The following is a 20,106-nucleotide window of genomic DNA, read 5'->3' as shown; positions in this document are numbered from 1 at the left end:
GTACGAGCATATCCATATCTCGAACCCCTTCGCCTATAACATCTGCCCCCACCGCCATACCTCCCTCGCCCCTCCACGGTAGCAATCCCAAGCCTCATAGTAGCCTCCATTAATGGCAATTAATGTTATTCTTTCGCAGCCTAGAACAATAAAACCTTAAAACAATAAAAACAAAAAACAAAACAACCCAGAAAACAATAAAACAATACAAATAAAAACTGCAAAAATTACAAATTCATCAAAATCTAACAAATTCCCAAGCCCACCCAAACATCCATCCCACCCCCATATATAAAAATCTAAAGGGAAAGGAACATTTTAAAACATGTTAAAAAGAACTCTGCACCCCTCCGGGTCCTCCTGGGCAGTAGCAGCATCAGTGGCAACAACCGTCCCTGTGAGGCCCCACCTGGGCCAGATAGTAGCAGGAGCAGTCCTTGTGAGGCTTCAGGCCCCGCCCTGGGCCAGGTGGAAGTGGCAAGAGCAGGGCCCTCAGACACTCACGGGGGGTCCTCCTGGGCAGCAGAGCAGTCCTTTTGAGGCTTCAGGCCCCGCCCCAGGCCAGATGGTAAGTGGCAGGAAGGAGCAGGACCCTCAGACACTCACAGGGGAGTCCTCCTGGGCAGCAGAGCAGTCCTTTGAGGCTTCAGGCCCTGCCCCAGGCCAGATGGTAAGTGGCAAGAGCAGGGCCCTCAGACACTCACAGGGGAGTCCTCCTGGGCAGCAGAGCAGTCCTTTGAGGCTTCAGGCCCCGCCCCAGGCCAGATGGTAAGTGGCAAGAGCAGGGCCCTCAGACACTCACAGGGGAGTCCTCCTGGGCAGCAGAGCAGTCCTTTGAGGCTTCAGGCCCCGCCCCAGGCCAGATGGTAAGTGGCAAGAGCAGGGCCCTCAGACACTCACAGGGGAGTCCTCCTGGGCAGCAGAGCCCCAGGCCAGATGGAAAGTGAGAAGTGAAGGAAAAAAACATATTGTGGCTGTCAACTGTCCACGTCAGTGTCTGGACAGTGGTGGGCTGGATGAGGGCAGCAACATGCTTCTTGCTGGGATTTTTGTCTACCTACCTTTCTGTGCAATTTAGTTTACATGTGATGTTGCACTCCCCTTCTTTCTCCCACCTCTTGCATGCTCCGATTCCCTTCCTAGCCTCCCTTTAGTTTGCCACTAAATGCAAACAAGGCAAATTGTGGTTTGCACAAATCATAGGTTGCTTGGTTCAGGTGCAACCCAAACTATGTTTCTCCACCCACCCCTGCCACCGCGAAACAAGGAAATTGGAGAATGTGAAGGGAGGAGGGAGCAGGAAAAGGAAGCAAACAAGCCTAGATCTGATTCTATGAAACCTGAAACCCAAAAGGCCTGTATTAAGAGCCTCTTTCCTACAGAAAGACCACCACTCAAGAACCATCATTTCTGACAACTGGAAACTTCATCAAGAACACTGCTACTTTCTGTTCTTGGCCTCTAAGAAAGCCCTGCCATCCCTTCACCAGAGCTTTCCAAACAGCTTTCAAATTCTGCTCCAGGGGAACCTGAGTTCTAAGTGGAGAAGATTCCCTGACATATATCACTTACAAACTCAGGAGAGGTATGTTTTAGGACACAGGCTCTGTTCGTAGGGGGCAATGGTGAGGCCTGGCAAGTCTGACCACTGACTGTGTATGCATCCTATAATACAGCCCCGAATCAAGGCACAGGTGTTCCATGATACATGCATCCTGTAAGCAGGATTTATCTGACAGTAGAAACTTTGAAACCCACTGTGCTAAAGAAAACAACCAATACTCTGGATTGCTGCCTACCTCCCTGATTTCTTTGATTTTGGATCCTCCTTTGCCTATAAGGGATCCACACTGGCTTGCAGGAACTACAAGTCGCAGCGTTACAGGAGGCTTGCTTGTTACCGTGCTGTTTGTCATCGAAGCATTGATATCCTGAAATGACAATGTTAGGAAGAATTAGGCAAGGATTTATTAGTCCGCTGGACCCTTGAGAGGAACAGTTGAAGTACTTAGAGAAAGAATAAATACGAAGAAGTGTGATTTCACTGCATATATTGTACACTGCACTTATAGACGTTGTGGCACAATCCTGCTGATATTTTTCTTCTACAGGATTCATTGAAACTGATACCTGTCTGTGCCTTGCACAACTACCATTTGTTTCAGCGGGGTTTATACAAGGCAAAGTTACTTGTTAGTTTTGCTTAAACAGTATCAATCTTCCTGCCCTTCATTACTGTCTGTGTAATGCATATCTAGCTTAGTGGAAAAAGCCAGTCTAAAAGCAACAGAAATGCATAACAGGAAAAAAAATCATACTAATGATTGGGGTGATGAGAATTATTAGAACAAAAATATCCTGTCTATCTTAAAAAGGTACTCAAGGAATAGTAGGAATATTAAGCTTAGTTCCACACTACCTCTTCATGAAATATTATATCACATGCTTGAATCCCCATGACGGGGTGAGCTCCCGTTGCTCGGTCCCTGCTCCTGCCAACCTAGCAGTTCGAAAGCACGAAGTAGATAAATAGGTACAGCTCCAGCGGGAAGGTAAACGGCATTTCCGTGCGCTGTTCTGGTTCGCCAGAAGCAGCTTAGTCATGCTGGCCACATGACCAGCTGTACCCTTGGCCAATAAAGCAAGATGAGCGCCGCAACCCCAGAGTCATCCGTGATTGGACCTAACGGTCAGGAGTCCCTTTACCCTTTATCACATGGACAGCTCACTCCACACTGGACTGGCACGGAGGGCAGGGCTCTTTGGGGGTGGGCCTGGGGAAACAACCAGGCTTCCCTCAGGTCTGCTCCTAGGTGATTTAAACAGCCTGTGGTGGCCCCTGACACCCAGCTCTTCTTCAATAGATCAACCTCCCCACCCACTCCATTAATCTTGACTTTATCCCTACTGAATTGGCCTTGCCATGTCTCTGCTGGTTGCCATATTTCAGGGCCAGGTAGAAATTCGCCTATCAGGCAAATTGGCTATGTAGGGTTTAATCTCCCCTGGCCAGCCGCAGAGGCACCATTCCTCTGGGGGGCTTATAGCCAGAGCTGCTACAACAAACAGCTGTGCAAGCCTTTGGGAGGCAGAGACATAAGAGGTCATAAGAGGAGGGAGGAAAGGAAAGAGGGTCAGAGGCCAGTGTTCCCCGCAGCACCCCGACTATCATTCAAGGCACCCCAGGGTGTCACGGCACACTGGTTGAAAACCACTGATCTAAAGCATGAAGGATAATGACCTAGTGCATGTTGAGTGCTCTGAACACCTGAAAAAGCTGTACAAATGTTACATATTATTGTTTAATACTAAATTTGGTTGAAACTCCATGAAAAAAGTGTAGCATCTGGGGGTGGGGTGGGGAGGGAATAGTCTCAGGTCTCCATATTAGATGCTTTAGAATTGTTGCTGCCTCCCCAATTCAAATTAAAAAGTAGGACACAACAAATAGGGATTTTGTCTTTCTCATCTCCACATGCAGCCAGAGGGGACTGATTTTCCCCAGAGAATGCAAAGAGGAAAATTAATGATCAGACAACATGCAAATGGCCTGTTATTCCTCTTCCATTGTTACTGCTGTGAGCATTTATAAAACAAATTCTGTATTAAAGCAAACATAAGGAAATTAAAACAATATCTGTAGAGTAGCCTGGGGTATGAGGAATTTCCATTTACTTACTTCTTCAAATTTTAGTGCAATCATGGAAAAAGCCTTGAAAATGGCATCTGTTGGGCCCGTTATCGTCACAATTCTTTCTGGACAGGAGCCTTCTGAGATGTTGATTCGAGCACCACTCTGCGGAAAGGGCAACCCCCCCCCAAAGCACATTTATTTGTAAAGTATCTACTTAACAGTTTACCAGCCTTGACTTGAAAAGTACGCTTTTCAGTGTTATCCAGTTTAACAGCATGTATATACCCCCCCCCCCGCAGTGGTGCAGAGGCAAGGTAGAATTGAACGAAGGAATGGCAAGGCAGGTCAGATACAGCCACTGAAATGATTAAAATTAAGGGCAGTTCTTTGAAAAAAATAAAACAAAAGCTGACACTGTACAGTCATACCTCGTGTTGTGTTAGGTTCAAGTTGCGTCTTTTCGGCTTGAGAACGTGGCAAACCCGGAAGTGTATACTTCCGGGTTTTGCCACGCGCGTATGCGCAAAAGCAAAAAGCATTTTGTGTGTTTTGCTCATGCGCAGAAGCGGTGCTCTAGTTACAGACTTTTTGGGGTGCGAACGGCACCCCGGAACTGATTGAGTCTGTAACTAAAGGTACCACTGTAATAGGCTAAAGCACAATAGTTTAGGAAAATCATGAAGAGAGTTGAGAACAAGAATGCTACCCATCAGGGGACTCTAAAGTTACTCATGGGACAAACTTAAAACACATTTGCCATGATCCAAGAGCTCCATGGTTTGTGCCTATCTTCCCTTCCCAGCTGCAGCCCCTTGGACTGAAACTGATGTAGACTTTTCCCGGGGCTTTCCAGGGCATATGAAGAGATCACGCAGTGGGCAAATGGCTCCCCTCAAAAATCCCTGAGTGCATCTCAAGACTCAAGACTTTGGATTAAGGCCACTGTAAGCAATTTAAATCTATATTTTTATGACTTGCCTTTATAGCTTAGACTTATATAATAGAAGTTAATCTGGAATCCCAGTTATGGGCTTGTTTGTTTTCAAATAATATTTTTATTGAAGTTTTTCAAAAACTACAAAAACACTTAGAACAAGAATATAACAAAGGTACAATGTTGTGTTAGTTCTGTATCACATAAACTCCAGCTTTTGGAATCCTGGTTGCAGGTAAACTATGGTTAGAGCTGATAATAATTTGTTGCATCATGGTTAACGATGGTTTCCTGCTAACTGGAAGCAGAAGCTTCGAATCACGTTCTCTCACATGCAGAGGAAGGAAGAAGGCTTCAAAACAACAAACCCATGGTATGTTGCTGGATGGGAATTATAGTCTGAATTAGTTTCTTTCTGTTAGGAAGATTTATGATTTAATTACCGTAATTATGAAGGACTATTTTGCTGGCAGAGCTAAATGCTCAAAACATGCTGGGAGCATTTCCACCCTGCTCTTTGGAATCACTTCCTTCACAATGGATGTGTGGTGAGACCCTCTCAAACAGACATATGCAGGGCATGAAAAATAATATTGTTCTAACAAATAGACTATAACAGTCTGGCTATTTTAACATCTTAGACAGAAAGGCTTTTTCCTGTTGAGGAATAACAGCAATGTGTAGTAAGAACAACAAATAAGACAATGCTACAGCTTAAAATTTATTACCAGACTAATAAACATGAAACAGAAAAGCTGAACTATTTTGAAGAAATATCAAGAGTCTGATATATCATTGCACATTTTTAGAACTGTCTAATAAACTGTTAATAGCTTATAAAGATCCCTTCTATTACAGGAGGGAATACAAATGTTTGTATTCCAGTTTTTGTGGTTCTGTAGCATTTTCATATGAGGACAACCTGACACACACTAAAGTTGCAATCCTTTATTTCTGCTTACTTAGAAGCAAGTCTCTTTGATTCAACACGAGTAAAAATGTTTAGTATTGAGTTGTAACTCACAATTAACCCCATGGAACAGACTGGGCTGTACCAGTTCAGACTCCATGCAGACTTCCATGCTTCTCCAAAATCCTTGCATACAGAAATCTAGCATGCTAGGAAGAAGGCTAGAAGGCCAGAGCCCTTTCTCCTAACATCTAAGCCCTACTATTGGCACGAAGGGAAAATGTGCCTATTAAGGGACCTTCAGCCCCATATCATCCCATGGCTTGAAAGAGTTTTCCACATGCTTGGGTGCAAACATGTAGTGGGAGCTCTTTTCTACTTGTGTAGAATTTAGAGACCCTGACTGAGCAGCTTCTTTGTCCTTGCAAAGCCTCCTCAAGTAAGCAATGGCTGAACAGGGCTCTTATTTCTTAACTAGTTTTCTATGTGCACAGATATTTCTATTTATTCTGGCGGGGTATGGAGGAACATTCAATGTGTGAGTTCTTTAATGTGGCAAGAAGAGGTACAGCCTAGACATGTAATTCTTTAGTTCAGTAAGAACTAAAACTGTATTTTAAAGATTAATTGCTGTAGATTCAGAGCAGTAATCTGATCTTACTGAATTGTTTTTGGGCTTTTTAAAACAATTAGTTTGGTAACAAGCTCTGAATTAAGCTTTCAATATTTGTATCGCCAATAATTTAGGCTGGTGTATATCAGGGGTCGGCAACCTAAGGTCCATAGGCCACAAGCGGCCCATGGGGGTCATTTAACCCGTCCATGGACCCCTGCCGCCCGTTCGGTCAGCTCTCGCGCTAAACCAGCGTGGAGCAGAGCGGGGACCACCTTCCGCGATGCTGGCCGGCTTCCCATTGGCTGCAGGAAGCTCCTGCAGCCAATGGGAAGCTGTGCACGCCTCCTTCGCGCCAGAAGGAGTGCCGGAAATAGTGTTTGCACATGCATGCGTGCGCACACTCCAGCCCACCGCGGCGTCTGCGGGACCGTGAACCAGCCCAAGCCACAAAAACTTGCTGACCCCTGGTGTATATGGAATTATTCCATTTTATCATCACAACCCTGTAAGGACGTTAGGCTGAATGAGAGTGACTGCCCAAGTTCATCCAGTGAGCTTTATAGCTGAACAAGAGATTTTCATAGCTCAGGTCCCCTCTTGTCTAAATTCAGTGCACTGTGCACGAGAAGGGAACATCACAAAAAATTGTGAATTACAGTTCATTGCAGATGTTTGGTTTTGGTTTTTTGACCACTTGGTGGCAGGATTGATTCATACATGTGAGCAATACAGCAATTCAGTACCACCACCAGGTATATATTTTCTGAAATTGCAGAAAAATTAAGTCAAAGAGTACAAAATTTACATCTTACCTCCTCCCTCATTTTCTTGACAGTTTCACCTTTCTGTTAAAGAAACAGAAAGCATTTATTAGCTCACACGAACACGCTCCATGACTGGTTAATTTGTAGAAAAATATCAAATAAACTGAGCTGACTCAAAAAAAAACCACCCTCAAAAAAGTGGGTCACTGACCTTTCCAATGATGCTGCCAACCTCCTGAAACAAAGCAAAGCAAAATATACATGAATGCAAGCACAAAAGAGAAATACATCTACGCATCTGTAAATCTTAAAAATGTAAATGGACTAGAACAGATATATTCAACATATCTAAAAGTATTACGTAACTGAAACAACAGAAATGCACAATGATGTTGCTAAACAAGGCAATGAGCTACATAAATGAAATTGGAAGTCCACAAACTGGCTATGGCCTGAAATAATTCTATGTTGCCCCAGAGGCCTAGCCAAATGCTTAATCAAGGTAAATAATAATAATTCCAGCATCTTTAACCATAAATAAAATAAAAAAATTTGCATTCAACTTGTTAACAATCTTACTGAGAAAGCTGTGCTATAGAGCTATGACATTTTTTTGAAAAGAAGAAAGCATGATAACATAGGGTCTGTTCATGCTCAAAGCGGAGATATCAGACCATCATGCCTGACAGACTATGGACAGCAGACAGCCTGAACAATACATATCCATCTATTAGTGGGAAATGATTTACACAGAAACATGATTTACACAGAAACATTAACATTTAACAAATTTTAGAGCTGGATGCTAATGCTGCCTGCATTGCTCGAGAAGTCTCATACGTGATTAATACAATGCAGCTGCATAGCTCTCCCAACAGAATGTCGTCTGACTCACTGTTGACCAACAAACGTTACTATTCATGTCTTTAAAGAAAAAATGAACAACCCAAAAAACAGTGCAAGGATTCATCAGGACAAAGCCAACATTTGCTTCTGCAAGGCAGATACGACGAGCATAAATATTTTTATACATCTTTGAACTAGGCATTTGGATTTTATGGACCTTCTATTTAGGCTCCAATCCTATACAAGGTGACATGGGAGTAAGTCCCACTGAAGTCAGTGGGGCTTACTTCTTAGTAAATATGTATAGGATTCATAGCTGTCAAGTGTCCCTTATTGAAGGGACAGTCCCTTATTCCAGCGCCATGTCCCGCTGCTGTCCCTTATTGATAGATGTCCCTAAAATATCCCTTAAATGATGTCCCTTAAATTTCAAAGGAAGCAGCTCCTCTCCCTCCCTCCCTGCCGGCCAGGGAGGAGGGAGGCTCCAACTGTGTTGCTTGGCTGTGTTGCTCACCCAATAAGAAGTCTAAGAACGAGTGGGGGGTGGAGCTTGCATGCCTTGTGTGTGGCTAGTTAATGCAAGCTGAGGAGGTTTTTGAATCCTGGATGCCATTTTGTTGCACGTGCTGCTGCAAACCTTGCAGTGCAAAGCCAGGCTGGGGAGCCATCTTAAGTTGAGGCTGCATAGGCCTTGTGGTGCATGTGATTCAGATTCTATTCAGTTGAACCTCTGGTTACAAAGTTGGTTGGACAGTGTTCTCGAAGCTATCCAGCATGAGTTTGACCAGACTGCAGGAGGACAGGAAGATTGGAGTGCCTGGAATAGGTGAGGCTGCAGGTCCCTTATTTTGGCTGCTGGTCCCTTATTTTCAAGGCTGCTGGTCCCTTATTTTCAAATCTGTAAGTTGACAGCTATGATAGGATTGCACTATTTGGTTAGTTTCAAAAAATTTCTGCGCAAATGTTTCTCAGAACATACCAGTAAGGCAACCCAAGTAGTTGCAGTTCAAACAACTGTTTGGAGATTTTGTTATTTAATTTCCAGGTCCACTCATTTCCACACACACCCCAACAGTGAAAATGAAGTGAAGCTTATTTATTTATTGAAATATTTATAGACCACACGTTTGTGAAAAATACAGCAAGGTTATATGCAACACACAAATTACAGCAAGATAAATAAAAACAATTCTAAATACTGTTTGGTAAAAAAACAAAACCACCCCAACTCCACATTGCAAAGGCCTGCCTGAAAGAAGGCAAGAATGATTCCTGCCGAACCTCTATTGGCAGGGAGTTCCTCAGGGCTGTCCAGGCCTGCTGACCTATGAACTCAGACCCTAGCAAAGGATAATCAAACCTCAGAGTTTGGGGAACCACAAGACGTTTGCCATCAGAGCAACAAAGCAATGGAGGCAGAGAATAAGGAATCAGATTTTGATTTATGATTTATGATTGATTGATTTATGAAAGAAAGCTTCCCCCCCCCGCCCCTGATAACAAGAACAAGCTTGAAACACTTAATTTCCTCATAAATAATTGAGTTGCAAAGCCTGCAACTTTGGGTTTTTTCCCTTTGTAGCTTAGGAGAAGCCCTTTCATGCCTCTTCCACTCCCATTTTTCCACATCAAATTAGACAAGATGGAAGTCCAGCCCTTGTCTTGCAGAAAACAAATATCTAGCATGTTTTCTGCCAATGTTAGTGCTGGAGAATATACACCTCCTAAATTTTCAGCTAGTTTGTTCAATAAGGAACTGTTTAAAAACAAAATATCTATTTTATTTAATGATAGAAGCCAGACGTAGCAGAAGTTTTAATGTCTAATTCACATGATGGATTAGGCAACAATGCATTTTGGCACCAAATGAGCACTGCAGAAGCAGTGGGTGTTATCACTATGCAGGAAACCATTTCCAAAGTGATTGCTTTAGCTATAATGTCATAACAACACCCAGCTGTGCGAGTCAAACAGAGCCATACAGTGCTGCACTTACAAAGAAAGTAACTGACAGATCTAAACTTGACAACGCAATTGACAGATGCCAGAGATCCAAATATTCACTTATGCTGTTTGAGAGATCATTGTGTGCGTAATCGGGTAACAGACATGTGTGCCTTCAGTAAAACTATGGCACAACTAACTTGCATAAAGGCTAAGCGCCTGAGCTATGAACTCAAATGCCACCTGTGCCACATACTCTCTCTTACACAAGCTGCTATCTGTGCCTCAGTCCTTACAAAAAGGTATTTGCAGAAAGCTGAGAGGGATGGGAAATTTATGACATATGCTTTCATGAACTAGAGTACACTAAGAAGAAGCCACAGAAGATACTTTTCAAGATGCTACAATATTTTTGTTGCAGCTGACTACCTGAAATGCAGAGGAGAAGGATGCTGTGGGCAGAAGGAAGATCAATTCCTTCCTCCATCCTCTCCATTACTAGAATGCATGTCAGACTACAACTGACAAGCTGGGCCATGTTGCAGATTTCAAACATTTGGTGGATCTCTCATCCTTCAAACAGCATTTCTGTGTCTGTGGCTATCTTGAATTTTGTATAACTTACACAATGGTGAACAAGTTGAAGGAACAATTGTCTGACTTTCTGGAAGTAAAATAAACCCTGTGATTAAGATGTAGACACACTTCTAAGGGTTGCTGCTACAAGGGTGTGTGCAGACATTCTTGCACAGCTCATAACAGTTAACTGTATCTGGAGCCTTTAACCTTTGGGGCCTGTGGCCACATCTGGATTTCCACCCCACCCCAATTTTATTTGGTTTAGAAGTCTTACACAGACTGACAGCTCACTTACAGTACTTCGCTGAAATACATATAAAATATGCATCTTAAAACAGGAAAGGAAACACTTTTGAACAAGGGATACATGGAAAATGGTGGCACATTTGAATTTTTGGAAAAAATGGCATGGGTGCCACCACAAAATATTGGCTATGGGGCATGGCTATTCACATATCTCTCTCTAAAAACATCTGGCCTGTGGGTCTCATTAGGCTCACCAGGAGTCCTAATTTGGCCTGCAATGACATCTTCCTTCAGCCACACTTGCAGGGCAGGTAAATCTACAACTGCAGCGGAATAAACAGGAGCCTTAAATTGCACTTCCGATGGCTCCAACTTTTTAATGTGCAAACCAAAAAACAGACACATCCACCTATCCCTAGTTATAATCAGTTTTGATAGTGTGTAAATAAGGCTAAAATGTTGGGCCTTTAATACTGTTAATAACAAAGCAACCTAAAATACAACCACTAACATACACCCATGTTTCTGACCCGCCCCCTGCCCCCTGCCCAATATCTCAGTGTAAAGCAAGTTACCTTTCCATGCATAAGAAGACGTATAGTGAGTGTGACATTGAGGCCCCCTTCCGTCACCTTCGGATCTTTTGTGTTCATTCTCGTCCAATATCTGCAATTGTTGAATAGAGCGTTTCAGGGTGATTTCTCCCCTGCACTTAACCTAGAAAGACAGAAGGTTACCATTCTGTGGTCAATGCTTCTCAAAATGTGAATCAATTCATACAAACTACATATTTCAGCATAACTGAAATAACTACATATTTCATACAAACTACATATTTCAGCAAAACTACATATTATAAAGGGCAAAGGGTCTCGACACACAATCACCATTTTTGTTTGAGGGTCCCATATTCTTAGTATTCTTCACTTCTGCTCTTTTTATGACTGAGCTCCTAATGCTGATCTCATTATTTAACATGTGGTAAGAAATAAGCCTTGAATATATCTTCATTATTTCTAGGCTGCCTTTCAGCAAACATGTCTGTGGGCGAATCTACATTTGTTGGTTATAATGTTAGAAATGCGTTATAAAAATGTGACACCAGAGGACGCCACAGAGCAGCGATCTGCCGGCAATGGAAAAATGCATTGAGCGTTCTATAACATTATATAACATTATTTAGTGCTATTTTTAATAACGCTTTTACAGATCAATGTAGATCCAGACGCATACTCTGAAGTTGAGACCTACATGCTATACAGCAAAAACCCAGAACTTTAACAAATGATCAGCATGATCATGTATGAACACAAAAGCTGAATTTTACATTCTAACTTGGTGCAGTGTTCTGTTGAATTGCAGCGAAAATCAACTGATTTCTTCTCACTTTCTCCATCGTTTTCCTTTTTTACTCTAGTGGAACAGATCTTATTTTCCCTTCACGTAGCTCCATAGTGATTGTAACCTGATGTCACTGCCAGCAAGAGCGGCAGACGTCTCAAAGACACTGAAGTCAGCCAGTAACTGTTTTCCACTGTAAATCCTGGGTGCTTGTCTGTTTTTGTCTTGGAAACTCAGAAGTCCCTTAGCTCAGCTTCTTGAAGACCCAAACCCAAAATAGCACTAGGGTGTCTCTTTAATTTCTTGTAGCAAACTTAAATAATATCTTAAATATCTTAATAAATAGGATGTGATACTAATGAAAGCTGAGGTGTCTGGTGGAGATGAAAAGCAAGAAATTACGAGAAACAATTATCCATATAGAGAGTGAGGCTGCATATACACCATAGATATAAAGCACACTTAAAGTGCTCCCTCCCCAGAATCCTAACTCTAGTTGGTTAAGGGTGCTGGGAACTGTAGCTCTGGGAGGAGTAATCCCAGAATTCTTTATTGGTGGGAAAGAGAAATGACATCATGGAGGGAAGTTTCTAGGACTAGGTGAAACTGTAAAGCTCCCTTTTTATTTTTGCTATGGGATGCTGCGTGCATATAATTTTGTTATATATAGGTATGCAATATATATGTATAGTATTGAAATGTGGTTTTTTATGTTATTATATTTTTGCTTTGCTATGTTGTTATGAAATTGTTTTTATAGTGCTTGTCTGAAATGCACCCCCCTTTCTTTGTTGTAAGCCAGTTTGAGCATGTGGGAAAGCAGCATACAAATGAATGAATGAATGAAATGAGGTTTCAATGTCTCTGGCAGAATTCAAAGAAACCTGAAATCAACAACAAATAGGACAACACATTACTAGCCCACTAGACTATGGAATCAGTCTAATGGCCTGTAACTTCTTGGGATTTATAGTCTGAATTTATAGTCTAAATAGTAATAGTTATTACGAATTTACTAGTCTTCATGACCACACTGAAATGTAGCTCAACATATTTATCACCATACAATGGATGCAAAGTTGAGACTAAGAAACAGCGATCCCAATAGGTCTTTTTCTTTCATACTAGTGCAGGGTGGCTGAAGCTGCCGAGCAGAATTGTTGGGTGTGAGAAGAGTGTTTGCCTCTTCCCTCCCTCCCTGATTCTACCAGCAAATGCTCCCCAAACATTCCCCAAAAAGACTGATGCTGGATGTTAGCCCAACTGGGAAGGAACAAGCCATGATCTCACACAGGTTGCCCAGTGTGCTACGTCAGCGCTTTCTGCACACGATACATGTTCTTCCACCGACTCCTCGTCTTGCATCTCATTCTTTGCACTCTCCCAGCTGGCACGTCCCTCATCTCACTAAGCCCAGGACGGCACCCTCTCTTTTTTTGTCCTAAACACCACTTGCAAAAGACCTCCATTGTTAAACAGGCTGCCGTGTTTAGCACTGGAGGAAGATGTTAGGTTCCACCCCCCTCCAGGCTCCGCATCTTTCCTGGCCTGCCTCCAATTCCGTCAGAAGCACCCAATTATCTTTAGTTATTTTAGGCAATTGTGTCAGCGAACACAGCGACTAGGTAAGGGATGAGGGAGGTCATGCAGCACTGAGGTACGACACAAAGCTTGTTTTCTTTTATTTGTTGCTTGTTGATTCAGTGTATTGAAATCTGAAAGGCTCATTTCAAAGCTGCTGTTGCTCAAATAATAATAGGACACACTGGCCTTTAATACAATTCTCTTCAGGGAACAAAAGCTTCTTTTGGCAAGGCTACAAGGGCCGCTTGTTGTAGGTTACACACATCTTTCCAGTCAAGCACGATTAATACTCCCCCCCCCGCCCCCCGCAATGCTCATGACCCAGACGGGGATCCTTTCAACTATATAATGTTAGTATTATGCGCTCAGAAATCTGAGTTTTAAAATGGGCTCCTAAAATGAAACCATAATTTAATTATTTCCCTGTAGCCTGTACCATTTTGTTTCATCACTTTGTGCCACAAGGCTAGTAGTTTACAGAAGGCAGTTACTGCCCTCCAGGATTATTTTGCCAGATCCTTTTAACATCTGTTTCTAAAAAGGACTTTATTTGCAACGGCATAAAGAATAATCAGAGACTTATTTACCCAGATAAATCAGGAACGAGTCAGGAAGCCTGGGGGGTGAGGTTAGCCAAACATTTTAAAGGCTGCTGAAAGGGGCTCCAATGGTTCTGAAAGTATTTTCAGGTGATGACGCAAGACACAGAAAAATATATATAAATTGCATAGTGTGGGATATTGCCAGAGAAGATTTGTGAGAAATAAATCCAAGACATATGTAATTTTGCTTGGGTTAGTTTCAGTGAGAGCTGCAAGCATTAGCGTAATTGAAAGATTAATTTATGAGGGGCAATTTTACTCAGTGGTGTTGTGGGTAAAGGACACACCATTTAAAAAAGGCTGTTTTGGTTCTGGTGTGTATGTAAAACAATCTGTTAAAGTGGTGCCTTTCATTTAGTAAATTGCAGGGTTTTTACACTTCCTTCAGTACCCCAAAAAGGTACCAATACAGTGGTTTGGGCAATTTGAAATAATTTAAATTAATTGCTTAAAAGGCACGTCAATAATCAACTAATAATAACTAATTAGTCAATAGTCTTAATTATTATTATTTTCAAGCTCATTTGTAACAATATCTGTCAGGGAGCCAACAGTATCCTATGAAATGTCAGTCAATTTAAAAATACATATCAATAGATATTACAATCTTGTGTTGTTAAACCTAAATGTAAAGATCCTTCCTGTCAATTAAGGTTTGGTGACTTTTCCTTATTTTTACCCATAATTCTGTCATGCTCCATTTAACTTGCATTAAAATAAAATAAAATAAAATAATACATTTTGTTTGTTGAAACTGCCAGTAAACCTGCTGCAATATCTGGGAAAGTGTGAAATCTGGCGGACAGCTAATTTCCAATATTCACATTAATCTGAGTGGCACATATGAGATAATTTAATTTAGGAATTCACAAAGATCAAATCCCTCAAGCACCCCTACTGTCAACTTGGGCAAATCTCCACTTATAGTAAAAACAACAACAACAAAGCTTTGTCTATTTATTACAAAGCCAAGGTCTTAGAAAACGTTTGAAAAGGAAACACAATTTACTATAGACTCACAAAGGGTCAGTGTGTGTATGTCTCTGTGTGTACAGATTAGATGGGGAAAGATAAACATAAAGCCTTAAGATCTTCCTGCAAGTCCTTATATAATGCAAATTAGATGAACCATCATTTGGGATTTCAGAGTTTATCATTGCCTACATTAATCTGCTCATTAATATTGAGATTAATGCATCTCAAATGATGTAATGAGACAAATTATGCTGGCCTGAATCCAAACAGCCCCACGACTAGTTCTGTGCACCCAAGAGAGCTTTGGGTCCTTTTCTGAAGCGGGAGTCCCAGGCCCTCATGCTGCGTGGCAAACTTCTGAAATTAAGGAGATTTTCAAGATGAGTTTGTGATATGATGTGGCCGGCCTGCCATGGAAGGGGATAAAGGTGGGAAATTCAATAATGGCTCCTCCTTGATCAATAAAAAGTCAATTAAATACCTGCCAATTTGCTGCCCTGTCATGTGGAGTAATCTGCCATTTGAGGTGGCTGCTCCTTTATTCTGCTTCATAGCAGAGATGGCCTTTGTCTAACCTATTGGACCAAATCTGTCTGACCTGTATTTAACAAATTGATTCCTGTCATGCCACAATGAAGCATCTGGAACCCAGTTTAAGCACAGCTTAGTTCTAGCACATGTGGACTGCAATATGGATTAATTCCTAGGGGGCCGGGGGTCTTAGTGGACCACAAGCTTAACACGAGTCAACAGTGTAATGCAGCAGCAAAAAAAGCTAATGTTTTTCTAGGCAGCATCAACAGACGTAGAGTGTTCAGCTAAGCATAGGCGGACATGCACTCTGGGCTTTAAGAAGGCTGATTTCAAAAAGAAGTGAGAAGAAATTCTCAAAGGGAAGGGAGTCTCATGCAAGACAAAATTGGGATTCAAGATAAAGGGGTCTTAGGAGACCACAAACTTAACCTAAGTTACCAGTGTGATGCTGCATGAACAGAAGTCTAGTGTCCAGGTCAAGGGAAGTAATAGTCCCACTCTATTCTGCCTTGGTCAGACCACACCTGGAATACGGTGTCCAGTTCTGGGCTCCACAATTTAAGAAGGTTATTGACAAGTTGGAAGTACACAGAGGAAGGCAACCAATATGATCAAGGGTCTGGAAACCAAGGTTTTTGAGGAATTGTTGAGGGAGTTTGATATGTTTCACTTGGAAAAGAGGAGACTGAGAGGAGATATGATAGCCATCTTCAAATATCTAATGGCTGTCACATGGAGAAAGCTTGTTTTCTCCTGCTCCGGAGGCAAAGACCCGAACCAATGGATTCTAGTTACAAGAAAGGAGATTCTAATTAAACATCAGGAATAACTTTCTGACAGTAGGAGCTGTTTGACAGTGGAACAGACTCCATTGGAAGGTGGTGGATTCTCCTTCCTTGGAGGTTTCTAAACACAGGTTGAGGGGCCATCTGTCATGGATGCCTTAGTTGAGATTCCTGCATTGCTGGGGGTTGGACTAGATGACCCTTGGATCCCTTTCAACTCTACGATTCTGATTCACTGGTATCTTTTGAGAAAAAAGGAGGAAATTTGTATATGGCTTAATAATAAAAGCCTCCAAGTGGTTTACATAAAATATACATTACAATTGTTGATAAGAGCAATAGCGACACAGAATTGCTTATTAAGTTAGCTGTGTTTGGGTGCCTAGACCTTTGAGATACCAAGGTAACATTATTTTACTGGTCACCTAAATCTCACCGAAAATAAGGACTTCCATTTGATTAAAGAAAATAAATGAATCATATGAGTTTTAATAATTAAATCTAGATAAATTTACGTATCTGTTAAATTAGTAGTTTTGAAGAGAAAGAAAGGCTTTGTTTTTACATGATACACAAACATTACATCAGACACCATGTTAGGAGAGGCATTCTTGCGAGAGAGGGCTAGTGCCTTTTCTAAGATGGCATCTACCATCTGCACATGTTAAAATTATAAAGAGTGTTTTTTAAATATGCTGCTCAATTAACTGGCAGCCCCTTTTTAATTAATGAAAAGGTTTTTAATAGATTAATCTAACTGATTAATATTGCTAAATATTTCAGTGCTAGGGGGAAAAGTCTTCTTGATTCTTTGCCATAGCTTACTCTGGGTGGATACGGATAAAGCAGCTGCACAGAGAGCTGTCTGGGCTCAAATTCCTAATCTACTTAAAGAGAGATTTATTAGATTCCATCAGCAATCTGCATCTCTCATAATTCGACAGACGCGTATCTGGATTTGTAGTATCAACATTTTCTCTGGTTTGTGTTTCTAGAGAAACTTTTAGCTGCAGGTGGATGACAGCATCTACATTTGCAAGTAAAATGATTTATTACTGCCTGTAATAAATATAGCATTGATGTTACTGATCATACCATACAAAAGGAAGATATATATATATCTTCTTAAGAGTTAATTTAATGAGTGCTAGGTTAATATCGCAGAACCCTATTAACTAATGGACAGCACAAGTCTCAATGCAATCTGTATGGAAATAAAAGAGTTCAGGTTTACATAGAAATGTAATCATTCAAATAAAGATGAATATGGGAATTGACAGGGTAATCCCATGCATATTTACTCATAAGGCTGGCATCTTAAAAGGTATATCGGACATTGTGCTTTATATTCCTAGTCACTGAACTAAGGCTGCATACACACAACATTTTAATCTGGAATCAATGGAGGCTGAGTACTTGTTTTTTCTACATAGTCCACATACCATAGATCTAGATCTATTGCATACTGTATTTTTTGTCACTGAAAATCAATTCTTGAGCAACTGGTTTCATTCCAAAAATAAATGATTCATGCAGACTGATTCTACATTCACACAGTATGTTCATTAGGAAACAGTTGGAAATTGATGTAAGCTGTCCTGGCATTGCTGTGTTTGTGTGTATACACAACTCTCCAATGACACTATGGGTGGGTGTATAGCAGGAAAAGGTGTGGGGGACCTAGGCAGGAAAAGGTGTGGGGAACCTAATCAAGAGGAGTGTTTTCAAATGGGTATGTACCCTCAAACTGTTCAATGCAGAAAAAGCCCCCTCACAAACAACCCACCCCAAACTGAACACTCCCATGGCAGCTTTGTTAGGAAAGTGGTAGCGAACCCACTGAAAATGAGTTTCAGTATTTAAACTCACAACAACCCTTTAAGGTAGACCACGTGGAGAGATAATGACTGTGGCAGATCCTCTTCCCCTCCCACCCGCACAAAGCTCTTGGCTTTCCTGCTCCTGTTTGCTCACTATTAATATGCTGGCATTAACAGAGTAGCGCCGAGTACAATGCTCAAATACAGTACACATGCCTCGTGGGCAGAGAGAATATTTATTCAAACTCACAATGCCTATGCTCCAGATCAGCCTTTCACAACCCTGGGTCCCCAGATGTTGGACCACAACTGGTCACTGGTCAGGGATGATGTGAGTTGTAGTCCTGTAGCATCTGGGGACCCAAAGTTGAGAAAGGCTGCTTCAGATAATGTGATAATCTATTGATAGCCCTGAAATAACTTCTAGGGCAGACTAGACAAATGGCATCACCATTCATGCAATGGTAAGGATGGTGGTGTTTTTACATAAATTGCAGGCATGGGACCCTCAATTCAGATCAGGACCCCAGCAAAGGAGGGTGTCAGGAGGCTTTAAAGCTTTGCCCCCTGCGGTGGTCCTAATCCAGATTGCTAATCCCACATATGGTGTTTGTACTGGGGACCCTTTCTTCCAGTGCAAATAGCAAGTGTGCCACCACCCACCTCTACAGGAGGGTTCAAAGGGCTGAAGATCTCTACCTTCCACCACGATCCCAATCTAGACCAGCCTTCCTGTGCTTGCTATTTACTCTAAAATAAAAATCACAAAATTATTAACTGCATGAATGGTGTTGTGTGCATTTTGGCCCTATTTTGGAACACCAAAACTAAGGCTACGATTTGCAGCTCCACAATGTATTCAGTGCCTTGGTAAAAGGGAGCATTGAGCTCTCACTTCTGTAGAGAAATAATGGCTGCCTAATTCTATTTAAGGGACACGGGTGGCGCTGTGGTCTAAACCACAGAGCCTAGGGCTTGCAGATCGGAAGGTTGGCGGTTTGAATCCCCGCGACGGGGTGAGCTCCCATTGCTTGGTCTCAGCTCCTGGCAACCTAGCAGTTCAAAAACATGTCAAAGTGCAAGTAGATAAATAGGTACTGCTCCGGCGGGAAGGTAAACGGTGTTTCCATGCGCTGCTCTGGTTCGCCAGAAGCAGCTTAGTCATGCTGGCCACATGACCAGCTGTACTCCGGCTCCCTCGGCCAGTAAATCAAGATGAGTGCTGCAACCCCAGAGTCATTCGCGACTGGACCTAAGGGTCAGGGGTCCCTTTACCTTTTAATTCTATTTAAAGCTCTGATACAGAAATGCCAGAACACAAGTCAGTGCTCATTTGAGAAGGATGACAAACCTCTTGTGGTGTCAAGATAACTAAACAGAGGACTGAGCCTGAAACAGAATCTCTCTCACAGACACAGCAGAGCCATCCATTGTTTGCTTATTGTGCAATGCCTTTATTAAAGTGCTAAATTCATTGTAATGGCTCTGAAAATAACCCCACCTGTTTTATAGGGCCCTAATCAAGTGAAGTCAGAAATAATCTAGCCCAATGACGTTAAGAGAGCTGAGTTATCCAAGCTATTTTTAGGCACCATTGAGGATTCCACCCCCACCCTCATTCCCCAGCTTAATCCCTTTAAAGAAATTATTCATATAGCTATATACTCCAAGTTCATAAAGATCGTAGCAATGTACACCACTAATATGAACAATACAAAAACACGTAAGAACTAAAATCACAGCTCATCAGCTAACTGTAACAGATTCCTCTCACCCTTTAATTGTCCACGTAAGACTGGTGACATAGAAAGGTTTTCAGCAAATACTTAACAATTAATACAGAAGACACCTGCTAAATCTGGATGGAAGAGCATTCCACAGCAACTGAACCAATGTCACTGAAGACTCGGTTTCATATTGACATCAGATAAGCCTCATCAACTCAGGGGCCAATTGGCAATGTTCCTACAGATCAAAGCTAGGATTTAGGGT

At 41.9% G+C, this 20,106-nt stretch overlaps 1 protein-coding gene across 31 annotated transcripts in view; it reads right to left on the bottom strand.

Annotated features, from left to right (window-relative positions):
* Nucleotides 1-20,106, bottom strand: part of LOC128400250 (poly(rC)-binding protein 3-like) — a 285,355-nt gene that overhangs the window by 29,964 nt on the left and 235,285 nt on the right. For 15 of the 31 annotated variants that reach the window (XM_053362382.1, XM_053362384.1, XM_053362379.1 and 12 more), the window contains 5 exons: nt 11,049-11,190; nt 7,070-7,093; nt 6,907-6,939; nt 3,680-3,796; nt 1,800-1,931 (listed from right to left, as the gene is read on the bottom strand). In XM_053362382.1, the coding sequence (XP_053218357.1) occupies nt 1,800-1,931; nt 3,680-3,796; nt 6,907-6,939; nt 7,070-7,093; nt 11,049-11,126 (384 nt within the window). In that variant the 5' untranslated portion in view covers nt 11,127-11,190. Of the gene's footprint in view, nt 1-1,799; nt 1,932-3,679; nt 3,797-5,011; nt 5,226-6,906; nt 6,940-7,069; nt 7,094-11,048; nt 11,191-20,106 lie in introns of those variants that run through there. The other 16 variants (XM_053362385.1, XM_053362389.1, XM_053362388.1 and 13 more) reach the window with 3 other exon arrangements.

The sequence above is a fragment of the Podarcis raffonei genome, chromosome 13, assembly GCF_027172205.1.
Source record: "Podarcis raffonei isolate rPodRaf1 chromosome 13, rPodRaf1.pri, whole genome shotgun sequence".
In the NCBI taxonomy this organism is placed as follows: Eukaryota; Metazoa; Chordata; class Lepidosauria; order Squamata; family Lacertidae; genus Podarcis; species Podarcis raffonei.
The sequence above is the reverse complement of the archived record's forward strand: the minus strand, read 5'-3'. Positions and strand labels throughout refer to the sequence as shown.